Below are 20,993 nucleotides of genomic sequence, written 5' to 3' on the forward strand. Positions count from 1 at the left end.
CGCGTTGTGTTAATGTTGTGATTGGTCGGTCGCAAGACGCCCTACGTTTTTTGTTTACGGGGCACAAATCTTCTGTTGAAATATCTGGCTTCCTAGGGGAAAAGCTTGCGTTATCTGGGATTCTTAACCACTTAGTGGCCACCCTCGACACATATTGGGGAGCTCCGGGATCCTGGGCTCTTGTGTCTGGCTGGCAACATGTGCGACACCAAGTTGCCATCGTCCCGGGGCTCGGAGGTAAAAGAAAGAGCGGCCAGATGCTTTCTTACTTGTAAATTTACTTGGGAAGACGACATAAGGTGATTTAATCTTACTCATATTTAAGTATGTATAGTATGTTATACACCCCATAAAAAATGGACAGTAAAAAGATAATCTTAAAAAGTAGGATACAAAAGGAGGCCTTATCGCTTAGTAGCGATCTCTTCTCGGCAACTTTAGGATTAGGAAAACCAAGATAACCCGATTGGTGGGGTGTATTATTATCACATACATACTTGCGAATAATTATATACAAATACATATCTAGATAACACGCATTAAATAATAATTATAAATATAAAAAATAATAAAATAATATACAATGTGTAAATATAAACCGATATAATACTTCACAGGCTTTAGAGGTAAATTATGTACTGTCTCTGAGAGTTGTCTGTGAAACCCAAAACCTTATAGTTTTTGAGTAAACTATTAGGATATTAGGAAAGAAATCAGATCTGTCACTTCATAAGGTACGCGTCGGTACTGTGCACGTGTCAGTCTTTTATCTTCAATAGGGTTGTCAGAAGTAAACACTTAGAATGACTTGTGAATTAATTTAATATTCTTTCAGGGTTATTCATTATGCTTATACTTACGCATCCTTCAATATTACTTCGTTACACGTTGTATACTATAACATACTATACATACTTAAATATGAATAAGAATAAATAACCTAATGTCGTCTTCTCAAGAAAATTTCCAAGTAAGCAAGCATCTGGTCGCTCACATTCTTTCAAAAGCCAACTCATTGGTTGGTTGATACTGCAAATGGTCATACTCGTTTGCCCACTTTAAAATTTAAAAAAAAATATACTATTAGGTTCTACTAGCTGTTGCCCGCGACTTCGTCTGCGTTTTATTTTGTTTTTTGATGTGGCATTCAATTTAGTTGTAGTTCTAAAAAAAATTAAAGTATTCAGTATCGCTAAGCCTTAAATAAGGGGGTTCGCAGCTTTCCGCTGAGGAATTCTGTCCTCTATCTCCAACTTTTTTAAAAAACATTCATCAGATCTACACAAAGTTTGGGCAAAATTAAATACATATTATAACCTCTATAGTACAAAAATAATAATTTAAATCTGTCGGAGTTGTGGTGTAAAATCGTCAAACACTTTCATCCCTTCTCCCAAAGAAACCGAGCTTAATGTCGGGATAAAAAGTATGTTATATTACTTCTAACACTTTCAAGAGTATGCGTACAAAGTTTCATGAGGATCGGTTAAGTAGTATTTGCGTGAAAGCGTAACAAAAAAACTTAAATTGACATTTATAATATTAGTAGGGATAGGGATAGGGATGTACATAACTTTAACACTTATTTTGACATATACTGGTATTTTCCAATTCTTTTAATTATAATAACATTGCAACTAGCAATTTTATTTATGAACATTTTTAATAACCAACCGTTTTTGTACGAATAAATGATTATTATTACTATTTATCACTAAACAAGCGTCGCTAACTTTTGAAATTCATCTCTTCAAAACCTTTGGAGGCTGCACGTGTGGAAAGTATAGTTTCTAACTTTGTTTCGTTCAAGCTTTGCGGCTTCAAACTTTGAAGGAAGATAAGTGAGCCTTATTGTGTTAGGTATAATGCTCATAATTTTTAATCTATTTAAAATTAACTTAAAATTCTCAATGCGAAACGAAATTACTTAACACATCTTGTGGTAGGAATTAACCGGTGGAAGTCGTCACGTAAGGAAAAAACGTAACGCCCCCTGCATGTGGAGTCAGTTTCCATTCTTTTATACAACGCCCACGCTTTTCCAATGCAGAATATCGATAATTATGTCGAAATGTAAGATAATAATTTATTTATAGTTAAGATTGTATTGTACATTATTGTCAAGTCCCATTCATTTGATTATTGATACATATTTATTCATTTAGTACCCAAATTTTAAAATTAATATAAAAAGGACATGACGTGCGTAAGGACCACTTATCTCTTAAGATATTTCTTCAAGAACGTATTTTTAGGGAGTTGAAAAAAAAATGTAATTTGCCATTTAGTGGTGGCGGCCATTTTGGATTTGAAATTTGTATTTTGTTTGTAACATAGTACATAGTATTTCACTAGTCCAGGTTTTTCATTTGATGCCAATGTTGAGGGAGTTGTGAAAAGTATTTTTCTACCATTTTTTGGCAGCGGCCATCTTAGACCGATTTCCATCAGACATAGCTCAGAGCACTCCATATTTACCTAAAGTGTGTGGATAAATCTTTTTTATTTTAGCACGAAATTTTGAATACCTATGCAAAATCCTTCGTTAGAGGTATCATAAACACAACATTCTAGCAAGAAAATTAAACTGAACCTTGATATTCATTACATGGGACAACCATTTATTATGTCAGAAATACAGTCGAAAATAACATTGTTTGCGCTATTAAAAACTACATAGATTTTATGAATAGTCTAAGTTCTTTCAACTTCATTAAGCAGCACTAAGTTCTATGTGTCAGCGTGTGTGTCGATAATAACGAATGTTAAAATGAATGCAGCAAATTCTCTAATGACAGTTATAAGGCAGTTGTTAGGCCCTTAACAATCGCTGGAGACTTAAATACCCCTTCAGAAACAAATAAGTTTGACTCAGTTTGAACAGAAGATGTATACAGCATATTTTTCATTATGCGCCAATAATGAGTTCTCTACTAATGACTGAGACAGGGTGGCCATATTTTTGCCAGACCTCGGAAGAAATACAATACTTAGGTGTTATTTTACCTTTGTTCCCCTAATATACCGTATATCCTTCCTAAAATGGCAGGGATTAAGTACTCACTGTTAGATTCTTCGATCGTGTTTGATCTTTACGCTTCGTATTCGATTTCGTATTTGATTTCGTAGGTGGCCTGGTAGAGATCGCTTTGAAGCGATAAGGCCGCCTCACGTACCTTTTCTCCTTTTTTTATCTAATGCTTGTTTTTTTTTTATTTTTTTATTTGGTGTACAATAAAGTTTATTTTCATTTCATATTCATTTCATTTCATTTCTTCAGAGAAGCAAGCCAATAAATCCCTTCTTAGGTTCCGTATATTTTTTTTGTATTTATGTATACTTAGTACTATATATTTTGAGATTGTATTTTGCATTATATTAAATGTTTTTCTAATTAAATTATCGTTTATATCATCGGCCTTGTTGCGTGATGCAAATAAATAAATGACTAATCATGTGTGACTGCTGATCAGAATATAGTCGTCGTTTCTCCTTTTCTTCCCGCAAGACTCGTACGAGGCGACTATGGGAATATAAAGGCGATCTTAAAAATATGCGAATATAAAAGCGAGAGGCTACTGCGATCACCACCCCATTTGCTCGTTGAGATTCTGGGCCAATTGAGAGAGGCCTTTTGAGATTGAGTTTGATTGCCAGATAGAGACAAATATTTCTTATTTATTTTTATTTATTTTTATTATTATTATTATTTATTTTTGTAATCTAGATAAGTATTAGTGTGTAATTGTTCGTAAGTATATATGTAATAATAATACACCCCACTAATCTTGGTTTTTTGTCTGGAAGAGATCGCTACTAAGCGATAAGACCGCCTTTTGTATCCTAATTTTTAAGTTTCCTCTTGTTGTGTCCATTGTTTTTTTCTTTTTGTGGGGTACGAATAAAGTGTATAAATAAATAAATAAATAAACTTGTCATGTGCAAGATATTTTATTTAATGGATTAGCATTTTGACAAATGTGATAATAAATATTTCTTATTTAATTAATAAAGTGTTTATTGTCAGTGTGCTATTGTGTCGGTGGTGGTGATATAAATAAAGGAGCATTTTCGATACACTTCAGTCTCGTATTGATATTGGGACGATGCAAAGATACATCATGGTATCTTAGTCGGTATCTAAACAAGATATTAACAATGAATGAATGAATGAATATACGTTTATTGCACACCACAAAAAATACAAAAAAATAGAAAAGTATAACAAAACAACAATCTGAGTAGAAGCAAAAAAAAAAAGCGTGATTTTCCTAGGACAGTCCAAAAGAATTAGTTACGTGCGGTTTGCCTACAGAGGGCAGGCGTCTTTTCTTAATAATTAGCCTCGCTTCATCGCTTTGTTTGTATTGACGTCCTTTATTTAAAGGCCTTTTTGAATACAATATGAAGCATTCCAAATTTTAATGAGACGTTGCTTGATATTTGATTTTGTTTTCTTTTGATATTAGACATTTCAGACATTCCCCTGTACCCCTCCAACTAAAAGTAAATTTTGTAATAAGAGTAGCTTCGACTTAAATCCGGCTGGAAATTAAATCTCATGAATGGAAAAAAAATATTGAACTTTTAGTTTTGCTGTTTTTGTACTTATTAATTTAATTAATCACATCTATTTAATTTTTTACCATTAATTCGCAATGAATTGCAATTTGGTGTGCAATCAATTTTCTTTATACATACGAGTACATACGTATGCCATTGGTAGCGTGGAAGAAATCGCTATGAAGCGATAAGGCCGCCAAATTGTATACGTTGTTTTGTTATAGTTTTATTTTTTATGTACTTTTTGTGGTGTGCAATACAATTGAATTCATTCATTCATTCATACATACCTACTAAGCTTAGTCTAATATCGTGTCTGACTGCTAGCGTATGATCTTGTTAGAATACTAAAATTATTACCAAAATAGTGATTTAGAATTTCTTTGTAAACAAGGTTGATTACCAACTAACAAGGAGGTACGGATACCTCCACATCATCTAAAGCAAAACACAAAATATCAAAAAACCATCATACAAAATCTTATCTTGCAAATCCATAGCCTATCGTTTTAACTATTCCTATATATAGATATCCTTACTCTAATATTGTAAACGTGAATGTAGGGATGATCTCAACCGATTGTCATGAAACTTTGTACACATATTTTTGGAGGTATTAGAAGTAACATAGGTTATTTTTTATAAAATAAAAGAATATTATTTACAAAAAATTAAAAAAATGTTTTTCATAAAATACCAACATGTTGCTACTTCAGTGCTATCGTTCAGTTCTGATGTTCATTTTTTATAACAAACAATCACGAATGAAGTCGCAGGCAACTGCTAGTTTATATAAATGTTCGATATGAAAAAACCTCCTTGGAAATCGTTAAAAACTCATTTCAAATATGTATATAATTATAGTAAGCATATCTATTACATGTCTCACGTCGTGCATTCAAAATGAAAATTTAAATCTTCCAACGACAAGATAATACTAGCCTGAGCGTAAATGCACATTTGTATATTTCCGTATGCACAGCTGATAATATAAGCCCCTCTGTTCCACATTAGCATACACTTAAACGCCCCTCGCGTATTTATCAGTTGAAATTCTACTTGTGTAAAATGTTAGTATAATATTCCTTAGGAATAGCCACAATAAATTATTATAAATTTTCTGTATTATGATAATGTACACAATATTCTGTAGGTGGCTCTACAAACAAATATACGTAATTCTTGGAGTTACTGAAGCTTGAATTTACTTGGCGCTACTTTACGCAATTCCATGATATATTATGAAAATTAAGCTTAATTTGCTACACTTCGCGAAAAGCAGGAGAATCTGTATGGTGTAATTTATAATTTCTTAAATATTTATACTCAAAACTAAACAGATCTTTTCTTGTTTGACCTAACAATTATTCATTGTAAAGTCACCATCTCCTGACGATGCTCCGGTTTCGGAGCGAAACTTGCGTATAGTGTACATCTGTATTGTGAAGTAGCCGAAGATCTGTTTGGTGTGGAGTATAAGGATTGAAGAAATTATTATTAAATTACACTATACAGATTCTCCTGCTTTTTGCGGAGTTTAGCAAATTAAGCTTAGTTTTCATAATTTGATCAAGTGCATAACCGAAACCCAAACTAATTTATATTAGAATTCCGGTTCCAGCCTGAAGGTCGTGGTTGGCGCCGTATTAACACCTTCGCCTCGGGTTGTTGCGCACAAAGCGGCAATGTAAAACGTGTTCCCTGCATGCCCTACGAAGTATTTGTCTGCTATGCACCTTTTATATGCACCTTTTTATCGGCTTCGCACGCTCAGGTTGCCTTTAGAAGATCACTTTTAGTGATAAGGCCGCCTTTGCACCCTATCACTAAGTCCTATTACTGTTTTCTTTGTGGTTTCCTATTGTGTGGTGCTGCAATAAAGTTTTTCTATTCTATTTTCATGGGCGATGTTTTTCCATGTTATGTATTATTACTATTTAAAAAAAGGAAAATAGAAGAGAAATCACAGAGATCACAGAGAGTCACATTAGATACGTTGCTATTAACGTAAAACTAGTGCAGGGTAGTGTGACGTCGATACTGAATCTAGATTAGGATGTAAACGGCCAGTTTAAAATCACAACTACAAAGTTCTACTGGAAAAAGAAAACATGGTCCATGCGTTCGGGAAGTAAAAAGCGGTGATAGCCTACTGGGTAGAGCTTCGGGTTAGGCAATTTTAATATCACTTGCTTTAAACGATGAAGGAAAAAACGTGAGGAAACCGGCATGCCTGAGAGTTCTCCATGATGTTCTCAACGGCGTGTGGAGTCCCCCAATCCGCACTTGGCCAGCGTGGTAGACTACGGCCTAAACCCTTCTCATTCAGAGAGCGGACCCGTGCCCTGTAGCGGGCCGGTAATGGGTTGATCAGTGGCGTGCACTTCATACATGCACAAAAGCACTGCATACCCTAAAATTGAAATATAGCCTAGTATAACAGGAGGATTTTTGCCATTTTATGAAATTTTCCTGCTGTGTACATAACCTGGTAAGAAACCCAGTGCACGCCACTGGGGTTGATTATGTTCGGGAAATACATTACCACAGACAGACATACATAATCACACACAGACAAGCAAACGTATAACAACCCGTCGTTTTCGCGTCAGAGGTTATAAAAGCATTTGGCAAATCCAGCCAGTTACAACTGTATCGCATCTTGCAACACATATCGAATGATACAGTCGACAGTGCGGCCTGAATTTAAAGAGGACTTGTTGCGCCTGGCTTGTTGCCAGCCGGGGATAAATCTGGAGCCCGCGATAGCCTATAAACACTTAATGTTATACCCCCAACGATTTATGTCCTTGTAACGGTGACAACTGACAAGTTTGCGTTTAACCAGACCAGGATTGCGTTTCTGTGAGGGTTGTTCGCGGATCAATATATAGTACAGCTATAATCCGGCCGCTGAAGGAAAAGTGTCAAGTTGTTAGTTTATATTAATATACTAAACAGCTGTGGACGTCTAATGACATAATAAGGTAATAGGTATAGCGCCGTATGTATATTTACTAATGATGCCCTTTGTGGACCTTCCAATACATGTTGGTGAAGTGCAATGTGTCTAGGAATAACTGAAAGCCAAAAGCAAAAGAAGGAAGAAACCACAGAATTAAGAACATACAGAACCCTCATTCAGCTATTATGCATGCAGTGCGTTGTGTCCAAAAATAGTGAAAACGCCGCGCACGCGTCTCACTGTTGCTAGCTCACAATCCCATTTTCCCCATTAGTAAACGTTTAGAAAATTACAGTCAAAAAATAACTTTCAACTGCTAAATGGAATTAAATGACTAACCGCCAGTTCGAGAAACACTACTAAAGTGGAGTGGTTTCTGCTTCAATATTAGTCATGTACACAGTTTCTGTATGATCCTAATGATGTGGAAGAAACAGTTGACATAACTTTGTAACAACGCAGTATGAATTATAAACATATTATTTTCTTTAACATTAAATCTTGGTAAAATGTTTTTAATAAATATACCGTAAGTTGTATTATGATATATAACACGTTTTCTGAATGTTCTTAATTCTATGGAAGAAAAAGTTGACATAACTTTGTAACAGCGCATGCGTTAAAGTTATAAACGTATTATTTTAACATAACTTTAACATTAAATCTAGTGAAAATATTTTTAATAAAAATACCGTATGTTGTATTATAATATATTTAATAATTATAGTAGATATTTTTGTAGGCAATAAAAATATTTTTATTGTAAAACAAAATCATTACAAAGTTACATCAACCATTCAATCACGCAAATTCTTTATTAAGCCGAACTATAGCTAAATCAGGCCACTCCTGCTGTAGTTCATTATGATATTAAGTATTAATGTTAGATGATTTAAGTAACAGTTACACTTAACGAAACGTTTCGTATTTGCCGTGCTTCCGAGAAGTTAGAACATGCGATACGGGCACGGATAACAGAATTGCGATTCTGAGGTTGTTCACGGATCAATAGTATTTACAGCTATAATCCGGCCGCTAACGGAAGGTTATCTTGACGTCTGTTAGTTGGTCATTTATAACAATAATAAACTTTATGCAAAGCTCTGCAAAGATTCTCACAAGATAGAAAGATGAATGTTAAAATATAAATTGTTGATAATGGAAAAGAGCAACTGATAAGTTTCTTGCCAGCATGTAGATGCAGGTAGAGTTACTGCAAACAGACATACTTGACGTTTTAAAATTGCTCATATTTGGCCAACTTGAAATAAATGAATTTTGAATTTTAAAATTTAAAAGTCTCTGCACCTCAGCTGCACTGCTCAGAAAACGTCAGAAGAACTTTTTATACTGCGATATTCGTTTGTTTCAGTATTACCTTTTTAATGGCTTGTTTAGGGTTCGACTACTGATAATTCTTAACTTTGGAACAGCAAATGTTAGTACAAGTGTTTTGGACGAACCTACCATAAAACTATTGAAAACCTCCCTGGCGCAACGGTGAGAGCTGTGAATTCAAGTAGGGGGTCCCAGCTTTGATTCCTGGCAGGTGCAATTCGGGATTTTATAATTTCTGTTTTTTTTTTGGTCTGGTCTAGTGGGAGGCTTTGGCCGTGGCTAGTTACCACCCAATCGACAATGACGTGCCTCTAAGCGATTTAGTGTTCCGGTGCGGCCATACTCCCTAACACGTAAGGGAGTATGGTCAAGTGTGACCTATCAAGTGAGACTGCAGTAAAGTCTAACTTGTTGTTGAAAAAAGAAAGCTGTAAAAAAATCTTTGGACTTATCGAACATTTCCAAAATTCCTATTTGCTGTACTATACTGAAGTTTAGTGTTAAATTTGCATTTCACTCAAATATCAGATTGCCATACGGTGATTACGAGCTTACGCTCGAGTGCGAAGCCAAAACAAGTCAGCCCGTTCTATTAATGTTAAAGGAAATACATCTCCTTGAGGCTTAAAATTAATACACAAACCATTTAATTATATTAGTATGGGAACAAAAGGTCCTTATATAATTGTAGCGCACGCTGTGCTTATACGTGTTGGTTTTCACTTACCTGAATCTATATGCTAGGATACGGGAAAAAGGGGGGTACTAATATGCACTGCTAGCATGGGCAGGAGACAATAAAAGAAAAAAAAAGAAAAGGAAAGGATAAAAATTAATCTTCTCCCACAGCTTTATCAACTCTCAGAGCACTGGCGCACAAGTGAAATAATATGCACATAATATATGGGTATATATATATAAATGGAAGTAAACTTCTCCTATTCCCTGTTACCGTGCTTTAGCAGGTGGATACGTTAACTATATCCCTGGTAAGGGGATATAATCAGGGTATATAATTGTTGTCTCCTGCCCGTGCTAGCCCTTCTATGTGATATTACTATATGTACCACTATAACCTGGGATCTATCCTTTAACAGTAAAAGCTATCTAAATTAAAATACGAGTTTAACATTAACTGTGTTAGTATATTTGCGGGTTTTAGAGCACCCACTACGCTGCTTTGTGCATTTGATAAATAATAACTTGTGATAATAATAATTATTGTAATATAAAGATGTACCATAGATCAGCTACGCCGGTGCAAGTGCCGTGCGTAGAGTGCTACGAGGAGTAGCATTGAGAACAGCCATTGGTCTCGGAACCGGTCAATTATAATAAATAAACATCTGTAAAAAGTAGACTTAGCCAGGATATTATGACTAAAACCTGCTAATAGTAGCTGCAAGGTGCGCGCGGTTTTAATCGATTCTACTTTATTATTAAAAACAAAGCGACAAGCTAAATCTCGGAGATCTCTCTTAAACAGTTCAAAAACGTGAACTGAATGATAGAGAAGAATTGTTATGAATTGTTGCTCTAACCAGGTAACAAATAATAAAAGAAACACCCGGCTATGAATCTTGCTAGTTTAGATTGCATCCCAATAAAGGCGCGATAGGAACCTTAGTATCGTTATTTTTAAGTTTACTAACTCACTACCTTGTACGCAATTGAAGTACCTTATATGAGCCTAATTATCTGGTGAAAGGCTTCGGTCGTGGCTAGTTTTCACCTTATCGACAACGACGCAACTAACTGATTTATCGTTCCGATACGATGTCGTGCAGAAACCAATTACCCATATCATACTTACTCTGAATGTGCTAAGTAACCAAAGTACGAGTCCGTGCGCTGCAATGGATCAGCGTCTTTAAACACATTGCAAAGTTTAATATCCGTGCACCTGACCGTTTAATAAGTGCCGCACAAAGTCGCTATATTGCCTTTGAAGGCTCGCCTGATTTAATACCCATTCGTGACGTAGAGCAGCGTCGCAACAGAGGTTTGTTTGTTTTAAACTTTATTGCGTATTAAAAAAAATGTGCAACATGCAAATGTTTTTTTGCCTAAATGCAAAGTTTTATGTTTTTATCTTCGATACTGACGAACGTCCGTTCATCCCTTTTTTAACTCTTTCTCGCCTTTTTCACGAAAAATGGTAGCCTACTCTTTCCCAAAGTCGACTCTCTGTAGGTACCAAGTTTCATAAAAATCGGATCCGGTAGATATTATATTCAAAGTGTTGTTTCGTTGTCATTTAATTTATAAATAAATATCAATATCGAATCTAGAACAATTAATAAAAACGTGACATACATACCGGGCAAATGTTTCAATTGCAGAATGTGTAAAACTTAATACCTTGACATATTTTCTACTATAATTACTATAATTCTCTATGATTACGTCGAAACAAACCTTTTATCTTACTAATTAAAAACTTTTTTTTTTAGACACTGAAAAATATTCCTATTAAAACTTAACATAATTTGTCGCTCGTACCTATCCCGTTATCGATATGCAACTATACAATTCTTACGCACATACACACCTACACACCTCTCCATAAAACCTGTAAGTAAATAATAATAATAATAATAATAATAAATAAATATACAACGACAATACACACATCGCCATGTAGCCTCAAAGTAAAAGTAGCTTACGTTATGTGTACGAAGTTAGCTTATAAATATTTTTTATGAATATAATACACATAAATACTTATAATATACAGATAAACACCGAGACACTGAAAAGTGCGAGTGAAATAGGCAAATAAATATTATTTGCGACCCGAAGCCTCAGTTTAAAATGCGTCGACTATAGTCTTACCTTTTGTAAAGAGAAGAGGGTCACAGTTAGGAGGGTCACAGGAGGTGCCATGAAGATATAATTTAGAGAAACATATCTATAAATATAAAAATGTTATGTTGGTTTGTGTACGCTTCAAAAACTCAAAAAGTTCTGTACCGATCGAGCTGAAATTTCAGCATGATATATAATCCGCATCGAGGATTGGTTTTATCTATTTTTCGCATGCGTCACATATCCGCGAGTTTTCATATCTACGCAGACAGTGGAAAAACAAAAATATTTTATATCCACAAGTATTGCAAAATTAAACTTATATGTAATGTATTCTTTGTTTTGTTTCTCATTCCCAACCATTCCATAAAAATGTGCCACAGCGTAGCGTTTAAAACAAGTTAGTTTAATATAATTATAGCCAGGATCAGCAGCGGCCTCAGTGCTACTTCAATCTACGGCGATCACCATCACTTTTGCCCAGCGTGGGGATTATGACAAGTTCTCCTGGGGCGTTTAGTCCAGCAATGGGCTTTTATAGGTTATGATTATGATGATTTTAGATTTAACTTAATGTTCATTACATATTATCATATTCCGACTAGTATTGCGTGCATCTATCTAAAATATTGTTAGACTTAAGTTGACTACTGGTTTGTATGCTCTCTGTTCAGTTTTACTCTGTATCACTTGTAACACAATATAATGCCCACCATATACAATATGTAACACATACCTACGTTGTAACTATTCCGTCATTAACTTAATGTATAGAGCTACAGACAGCCGTTTGTTATGGTAAAGACATATTATATACAATACTTAAACTAGGGGCAGGTAGTGGGAGCTAATCGTGTTTTTCAAATGTTAATTATAGATGAAAATGAGAGTATGAAGAATAAAATTTTATAAAATGCATCCCTGCTATTACTTTTTCACGACACTTTTAGTTATGAACTCATAAACAACAGAAGTAGTTATAATTAGAATTTAAATGCAACTAATATATAATATATTTAGCTTGTCTATACGTGTAGGTAAAATAAACCGAAATAATACTTCGCAGGCTTTAGAGGTACATTATGTACTGTGTCTGAGACTTATTTGAGAAACCGAAAACCAATAGTTTTTAAGTAAACCACTGCAATAGTTTTACGAAAGTAATCAGACACATAAAAATCCGATAAAATCCGATAAGGTACATGTCGCGTACAAAAAATCCAATTGAGGGGGCATGATAGCCCGATAGTTGAAAAGGAGACGTGCACTTTTGCACGTGCATCAGAAAAAGAGTGTGAGGCAGACGTCTCCGACTGCTCACTCGCGTCGACCGCGTCAGGGTGCTCAGGAGCACAAACGCGAAAAAGACGGCAGCCTTACCTATGTAGGCCGGAAAAGGCCAAAAAACCAGCCGTGGACGATGAAGAGGTCATTGATCCTTACGAGACCGTGCCGGTACCAAAGGCAAATAAAGATCTGCCCTCGGTAAATGACATCCAAGAAGGATTGAAAACCCGCACTGCTGCGGACATAAGAGCCCAAATGGTCGAGTCTATGTCTTCTATCGAGAAAGTCGTGGACAGTTCCCGCAACTTAAGAGGATCACATGCACAAAACCTTCGCATGGCAGCTCGCTCAGCGTTGGCAGCGGCTTCGGAACTGGCGCAGAGAAATAACACCTCTGATGTAGAGAAGTTACGAAAGGAAAATGAAGAGCTCCGATCAGAACTTGCCATTCTGAAGTCTGAACTGGCAAAGTTAGCTGCGGAACTGAAAAACAGCCAATGCCTTCAAGACAACATTTTGGAAAGACGGTGTGAACAGGCTGAATCAATGGTAGAGAAAGATCCACTAGTGCGGAGCATTGCTGCCCTAATGGACCAAAAACTGAATGAGCTACGAGCTGAGATTTTCCCAGAAAATGCTGTTAGAAAAGCTCTGGGATTCAGGTCACATGGGGCACGATCGGACACGGATAGGCCCGACTCAAACGAAAAACCAAAGTCAAAAAAAAAAAAAAAGGGAAAGAAAATGTCTATGAAGGCAGCTCAACTACCAGTACCTGTACCACAGGTGCCATCAGAAGCACCCTCAGTGCCACCGGAAAGCCCAAAACCAGAGCAACATGCTACGGTAACCTGGACTAAAGTTGTGGGGCGGAAAACAAAAGCTACAACCTCGGCTGCGAAGAAATCTGCGGATGCCACACCGGGTAAAACCACTTACTCAGGCCGGACGAAAAGTACAAAGCCACCGCCCTCTCCAAAAACGGCGGCTGTCACAATAACGTTAACAGACGGCTCAACAGCCAATTATGCTGAGGCCATGGCAGCTGCAAAGCAGCGGATTAACTTGGCAGATTGCGGAATATCGCATCTCCGACAGAAAAAAGCTATCACGGGTGGGCTTATTTTGGAGGTTCCGGGTCCTGATAGTACCAAAAAAGCGGATGCACTTGCAGAGCGGCTTCGTGCGGCCTTAGCTGATATGGGTGTGCGCATCGCACGCCCGGTTAAAACGGGAGAAATTAGGGTAATGGACCTGGATGAGTCTATTACTAGAAATGATATAGCGGCGGCGATATCTGAGACTGGAGGATGTTCCCAAGAGGAAGTTAAGGTGGGAGAAATCCGTCTCAACCCTTCAAGGCTGGGTACGGCCTGGGTTCGATGCCCAATCACGGCCTTCCGTAAGCTCGCCGATGTGAAATATCTGCGTGTGGGGTGGGTCAGCGTTAGAGTGCGTATCCTGGCAGCTAGGCAGTTACAATGCTTCCGATGTCTAGAAGTAGGACATGTTCGAAAGCATTGTCAGAATACCATTGATAGGAGCCTGTGCTGCTACTGCTGTGGCGAACAAGGGCATAAAGCACGCGAATGTGAAGCGAAAGTGCCCAAGTGCCCCGTATGCGCAGATCTCGGTCGGCCAGCAGACCATAGATTGGGTAGCGCTAAATGCAACCCTCCCAAAAAATCCACTGGACCAGGAAAAGTAAGCAAATCAGCTCAGCCGCCCAAGCAGCCGGTAGAGGGGAGTATAAAGTCGCAAAATACAGTAAGCTAAGGATCATTCAGGGCAACCTGAACCACTGCCGTGCTGCGCAAGACCTACTACAGCAGTGCCTTGTGGAGTGGTCGGTTGCCCTGGCAGTTGTCGCCGAACCTTACAAAGTTCCCAACAATCCTCGCTGGTTCGGTAGCGTTGGGAATAAGGTTGCCATATTCTGGGGTGGAAAGCAAGGCGATCCCCCTTGCACCATCCTGGAGAAAGGGTTAGGTTTCGTTGCAGTGCAGTGGGGTATTGTAGGAGTAGTAGGCTGCTACATCTCACCTAACTCCGGGTTTGAAGCCTATGAGTCATACCTGGACAACCTGGCTGCATGCATCCGTAGATGTTTACCTCGTCCAACTATAATTCTGGGCGACTTTAACGCACACTCCAAACTATGGGGAGATAAACGGGATGATCGGAGAGGAAACCTTATCCAGGACTGGGCAGCAGAACTCAACCTTCAGCTCCTAAATCAAGGCTCCACAAGCACTTGTGTAAGGTGGCAGGGGGAGTCGATCGTAGATCTTACATGGGCGACTCCTTCTGCATCACATATGGTATCAGGATGGAGAGTTGCAGAAGAAGTTGTTACACTCTCGGACCACCGCCACATCGTGTTCCAAGTGACTCAGCGCCCCTCATGCATGTCCAACCACCGAAATTGTAGCCCTCCGCTTCGCTGGTCACTGAAGAAGCTTAACCGTGACTTGCTAGTGGCTGCTGCTCATGTTGCGGCTTGGCCCAATCATTCCCAAGGCTTACTATCTGATCCGGAAGAGGAGGCGGCCTGGTTTCGGCATGCTATGATATCAATTTGTGATGCCTAAATGCCAAGGGCTAGACAGGCTAAAAGGAAGATGATATATTGGTGGTCTGAGGACATTGCACGACTGCGATCGGCTTGCCTTAAGTCCAGACGCCAATACACAAGGACCCGAAGAAGACGACGAGCAACAAGCGAGGAAATAGCTATGGCTTACGCCTCGTACAGAGAGGCCACAAAAGCACTTCAGGCGAAAATAGCAACTGCGAAGGCACAGAGTTGGAAAGAGCTCCTCGAAGGGCTCGATCGAGACCCATGGGGACGCCCGTACAAATTAGTACTAGGAAAGCTCAGACCGTGGGTTCCCCCATTAACTGAAACGCTAGACCTTGATTTAATTAGAAAAGTGGTTGATGCACTCTTTCCAATTGTTCATGACAGCCCGCCATCCCTTATAGCCCCCTTGGATAATATACCGTGGTCTGACGAATTAGATGTTTCAGATGGAGAGCTGAGACAAGCTATTGAACGTTTGGCATCTCGAAACACTGCTCCCGGACCAGATGGCATACCAGGGCGTGCATGGGTTATTGCTCTGGAGGTATTAGGGAATAAGCTGAGGCAATTGTTTAGCAGCTGTCTCCGCTCGAGTGTCTTCCCATCGGGATGGAAGGAAGCCAGGTTAGTACTTTTGAAGAAGACAGGCAGACCTGATGATTCTCCATCTGCCTACCGACCGCTATGTTTGCTGGACGAAGTGGGCAAGCTTTTCGAGCGGATTATTGCCACCCGCCTCAGTAAACACTTGTCTCAGGTAGGCCCCGACTTATCAGATTGCCAGTTCGGTTTCCGGAAGGGCCGATCTACAGTTGACGCAATTCTGCGCGTTCGGGATATCTCGAAACAGGCTACAGGTCGAGGTAAAGTTACGTTGGCGGTGAGTCTGGACATTATAAACGCCTTTAACTCTCTACCTTGGCATTTTATAAGGGAAGCATTAATTCGCCACAACATGCCTCCATATCTGCGCAACATAGTCGGCGCATACTTGAGTAACAGATCGATTAAATACATTGGGCGAGACGGTCTTACGCATATGAGAACAGTAAATTGCGGGGTTCCACAGGGCTCCGTGTTGGGGCCAATTCTGTGGAATCTAGCTTACGACGCAGTTCTGGATGTCAGTCTGCCATATGGTGTCCATATAGTGTGTTACGCAGATGATACCGTTGTAATGGCCGAAGAAAATACTTTTGACAACACGCTAAGGCTCGCAGAGATCGGCGTGGCGAGTGTTGTCACCAAAATCCACGAACTGGGACTTAGGGTAGCTCCTCACAAAACCGAAGCGATATGGTTCCATAAGCTCCCTAGGCGGCTAGAACCACCCAGCTCATCGATTCGTGTGGATGAATTTGACGTCCAGGTTGGCAAGTACCTCAAATACTTGGGTCTTATTTTAGACAGCCGCTGGGGTTTTGAGGAACATTTTGAGCGATTGGTTCCACGCATACAAAATTTTGCAGGTGCAATGCACGCTCTGCTCCCAAACATCAGGGGGCCACAGGAAGGAGTCCGCCGGGTATACGCAGAAGTTGTGCGATCCATGGCCCTCTATGGAGCACCTGTATGGTCGGAAAGACTGTCTAGCGTTAAACGTCTAAGAGCAAAGCTCAATAGCGTCCAGCGCAAGATGGCCATCAGGGTCGTGCGAGGTTATCGGACAATATCATTTGAGGCAGCTACTGTTCTAGCGCGTTTTCCACCTCTGGATATACTTGCAGCTATGGACGCAAAAGTGTATGCTGAGACCCGAACTATATGCGCCAGTGATAGGGAAGGACTACAGCCTGAAGGTCTGAGGAAACGAGCGCACCGACAAGCTTTAATTGAATGGCGGCTGCGACTAGAAGAAGAAAGAAACGCACGTCAACGTGCTGTCGGTGCAATTCTACCAAATCTTGAAGCCTGGCTCGCACGCAAACGTGGTAATATAACCTTCAGGCTAACACAGGTGCTCACCGGGCATGGGTGTTTCGGTGAATACTTATTTAGGATCGGTCGCGAGGTGACACCTCGATGCCACCATTGTGGAGGGGACCAAGACACCGCACAACACACACTCGAAGATTGCCCTGCCTGGGAATCCGAGCGCCGTGTGTTGATCAACAATGTCGGGGGTGACCTCTCTCCACCAGCCGTCATAGCGGCTATGCTGGCGAAAGATAGAGCTTGGAAGGCAGCGGCCTCCTTCTGTGAAACCGTTATGTTGAAAAAGGAGGCTGCAGAGCGGGATCTAGAGAGAGCTAATCCTGCCCGGAGAAGAAAGCGCCGAGGTCACGATAGCAACTAGCTAGATCCGCGCACTTAATTGTCCCAGGTGAAGGGAATTAGTGGGAAAAAAAAAAAAAAAAAAAAAATATTGGTAAAGTGTGGAAGTGTTCTTCCCGGGACGTGCCCAAAAAGGCGTCGTACACGGGAGGCACCGGTGCGTTCTTAGGAGATCCCGGAGCCTCCCTTCATGTGCTGAGGCCGGCAACCGAGGGGGTTTTAGTGGGTAGAAATCCCACATAACCCAATTATTCACAATTCGGGTATCTCGTAATCAGGAGATTTCCCCCCCGTCAACAAAAAAAAAAAAAAAAAAAGGTACATGTCGCGTAGCGTAGGTACTATGCACGTGTCGGTCTTTTATTTTCAATGGGGTTGTTATAATTAAACATTTAGAATGTTTTGGGTTCATTTGAATGGAAAAATATACAAGGTTCTTTTGATTAAATATTAATACAGGGGGATTCCTTATGAAAAATACTTATGCATCCATCAATATTATTTCGTAATCCTGTTACATGTTTTATAGCTAGGCTAGTACCACTAGTACTCTATTTTAGCTTAACAGAATTCATTTGATTAAGCATTTTCTTTTTTAGAAAGTGCATTTCTTGTAAAGTGGTTATGGGAACATTTTGTTTACATTGTTTCATTTGTTAACTTAAAACTAAAACTACGAATTAAAACTAAAATTTAAAATGAATTTATTTTAGGGTAACTAAGCATTCTTTATACGAAGTTTTGAAACATCAAGTCGGTTTGTTGTGACTCTACCTACGTTTAGGAATGCAGATTCTACCGAGAAAAAGCAAGCAAGAAACTTATTAGTTGCTGTTTTCCAACATCAGCAAGTGGTTTCAAAACGAAGTTCATCAAATATGTCATGTAATGAGAAGTTCACAACATTAACAATCTACGTTATATCAGCATTCATAATATATTGTCCGAAATAAAACCCAAATGATATTAAATTATTGAAAGTAAACATCGCAAGGGAAAATATCCTCTGCCCGGTATTTCTGTCACGTCCGCATTAATTGTTCCACATTCGATATTAATATTTATTTATAAATTAAATGGGAAAGAAACAACACATCCGATTTTTATTAAACTTGTTACCTACAGAGAGGCAACTTTGAAAAAGAACAGATACCATTTTTCGTGATAAAGAGGCTTGAAAGAGTTAAAAAAGGGGATGAACGGATGTTCGTCAGTGTCAAAGAACAAACCATGAAACTTTGTAAAAAAGGCGCTTGATAAAAAAATTTAGAGTGTACTTAATGACATTAATTGTTATAAAATATGGATACTTCATGTAGCATAAACAGTTATTTAATAGTATATTGTGCAACAAGTGCGACAAGTTGTCGATTGCCCACGACAGCGAAGTTGAACGCACGAGAGAAGCGAGTGCGGTCACTCGCTTGAGTGGGTAATTGATGTCGCACTTGTTGCACATACTATTTTGTATTACTCATGCGAGGAAAGTTTTTAAACTAATTTTAATTTAATTACAATTTTATTTATTAAATTAAACTGTCAGACGCGTCAACCTCAATTTGCGTGTGCCAAGAATAATTTGAGTGCGACAAGTTTACTTGTTGGTTACTTAATAGAGTAATACAAAATAGTATGTGCAACAAGTGCGACATCGATTACCCACTCAAGCGAGTGACCGCACTCGCTTCTCTCGTGCGTTCAACTTCGCTTTCGTGGGCAATCGACAACTTGTCGCACTAGTTGCACAATATACTAATCCTGTAGTATATTATAATAACATTGATTTATTGGCATACAGTATATGCGGGTTTTTAATATATTGACACTGTTAATACTTTTGTAACAATCAGGTAACCTTTTCAATATAGCTATTGTCATACGATGGCAACTCTTCGAGAACATTTCTTCGATGTTAGAAAGCTGAAGATGGACCCAAATTAAATCGTTCCCGAGCACAATCTCCGAAATATATCTCTAATTTAGACACATTATTATTGTAATCAGGATTTAATTATGTAGAATAGGTCAGCCAGCTACGCTAAACCTACGCTGAAGCTACGCTGAAGCTACGCGAAGCTACGCCAGTGTTAGCTGCGTGCGTAACGTGCTACGAGGAGGAGGTGCTACTAGCATTGAGAACAGCCGATGATCTCGGACCCGGTAAATTATAGTAAATAAACATCTGAAAAAAAAAGGAGACTTAGCCAGGGTATTATCACTAAAACCTGATAATAAAAGCTGCAAGGTGCGGATGGTTTAATCGATTCTACTTTATTATTAAAAGCAAAGCTATTAGCTACATTTAGAGATTTCTCTAAAACAGTTCAAAATTAAATAGTTCCTGAGCACAATCTCCGAAATATATCATGAATTTAGACACGTTTTCGCACTTATAATACTAGTGACATTAGTAGTATTGTGCGGTTATACATTTACACACATCTTTCGTTTCGCATCCTCCCTGGCTAAGGGAAGGCACTGTATATTTCTAGTCACGTATGCCCGCGGGTTGGAGTCACTTAATGAAGTCTTTTGCAACCGAACGTGCAATGCCACGAAGCATTTGCACCACGATTTTTTTTTGTTTTTTTTTTTTTTATTATTAATTGGTAGACCAAGCATATAGCCCACCTGATGGTAAGTGGGAAACCATCGCCTAACAAGGTCAGGCCAGGCCATGTAAAACACCTCCTGCAAAGTGAACACAGATTTGTCACAATGCTGCTAAGCAGCAGAAATAAGTATGGAAATAAATGTTAGTAGTGTTAGAGCTTTTTGTGTAAACAACAAGTAAATAAACGAACTCATCAGATTTATATATAAGTATCCCTATCCCTACTAATATTATAAATGTCAATGTAAGTTTGTTTGTTACGCTTTCACGCAAAAACTTCTTACCCGATCCTCATGAAACTATTTACACATATTTTTGGAAGTGTTAGAAGTAATATGGGATACTTTTTATCTATCTAGTAGAGGGGATAAAAGTGTTTGACGATTTTACACCATAACTTTGACAAATTATAACCGATTAAAATAATTATTTTTGTACTATAGAGGTTATAATATGTGTTTAATTTTGCCCAAACTGTGGTTGGAGATAGAAGACAGAACTCTTCAGAGGACAGCAGCAAGGCTTAGCCCCCTCATTTAAGGCTTAGCGATACTGAATCC

The 20,993-nt window shown here is 38.6% G+C and overlaps 1 protein-coding gene across 1 annotated transcript; it reads left to right on the top strand.

Moving 5' to 3' along the window:
• Positions 1-12,046: 12,046 nt before the first annotated feature.
• LOC120630872 lies at positions 12,047-15,552 on the top strand. Its single transcript, XM_039900192.1, has 3 exons — positions 12,047-12,074; positions 12,873-14,698; positions 14,749-15,552. The coding sequence occupies exons 1-3, from the start codon at positions 12,047-12,049 to the stop codon at positions 15,550-15,552; spliced, it is 2,658 nt and encodes an 885-aa protein (XP_039756126.1).
• The last annotated feature ends 5,441 nt before the right edge of the window (positions 15,553-20,993 follow it).

The sequence above is a fragment of the Pararge aegeria genome, chromosome 2, assembly GCF_905163445.1.
Source record: "Pararge aegeria chromosome 2, ilParAegt1.1, whole genome shotgun sequence".
NCBI lineage: Eukaryota > Metazoa > Arthropoda > Insecta > Lepidoptera > Nymphalidae > Pararge > Pararge aegeria.

What these genes read in the sequence shown, in the direction of transcription:
- LOC120630872 (XM_039900192.1), top strand. Translation starts at nt 12,047, where the DNA reads ATGTGCCACAGCGTAGCGTTTAAAACAA. An exon ending in CAGCGTAGCGTTTAAAACAA is followed by an intron (nt 12,075 to 12,872) that starts GTTAGTTTAATA and finishes AAATCCGATAAG; the next exon opens with GTACATGTCGCGTACAAAAA. An exon ending in CTCAGCCGCCCAAGCAGCCG is followed by an intron (nt 14,699 to 14,748) that starts GTAGAGGGGAGT and finishes AGGATCATTCAG; the next exon opens with GGCAACCTGAACCACTGCCG.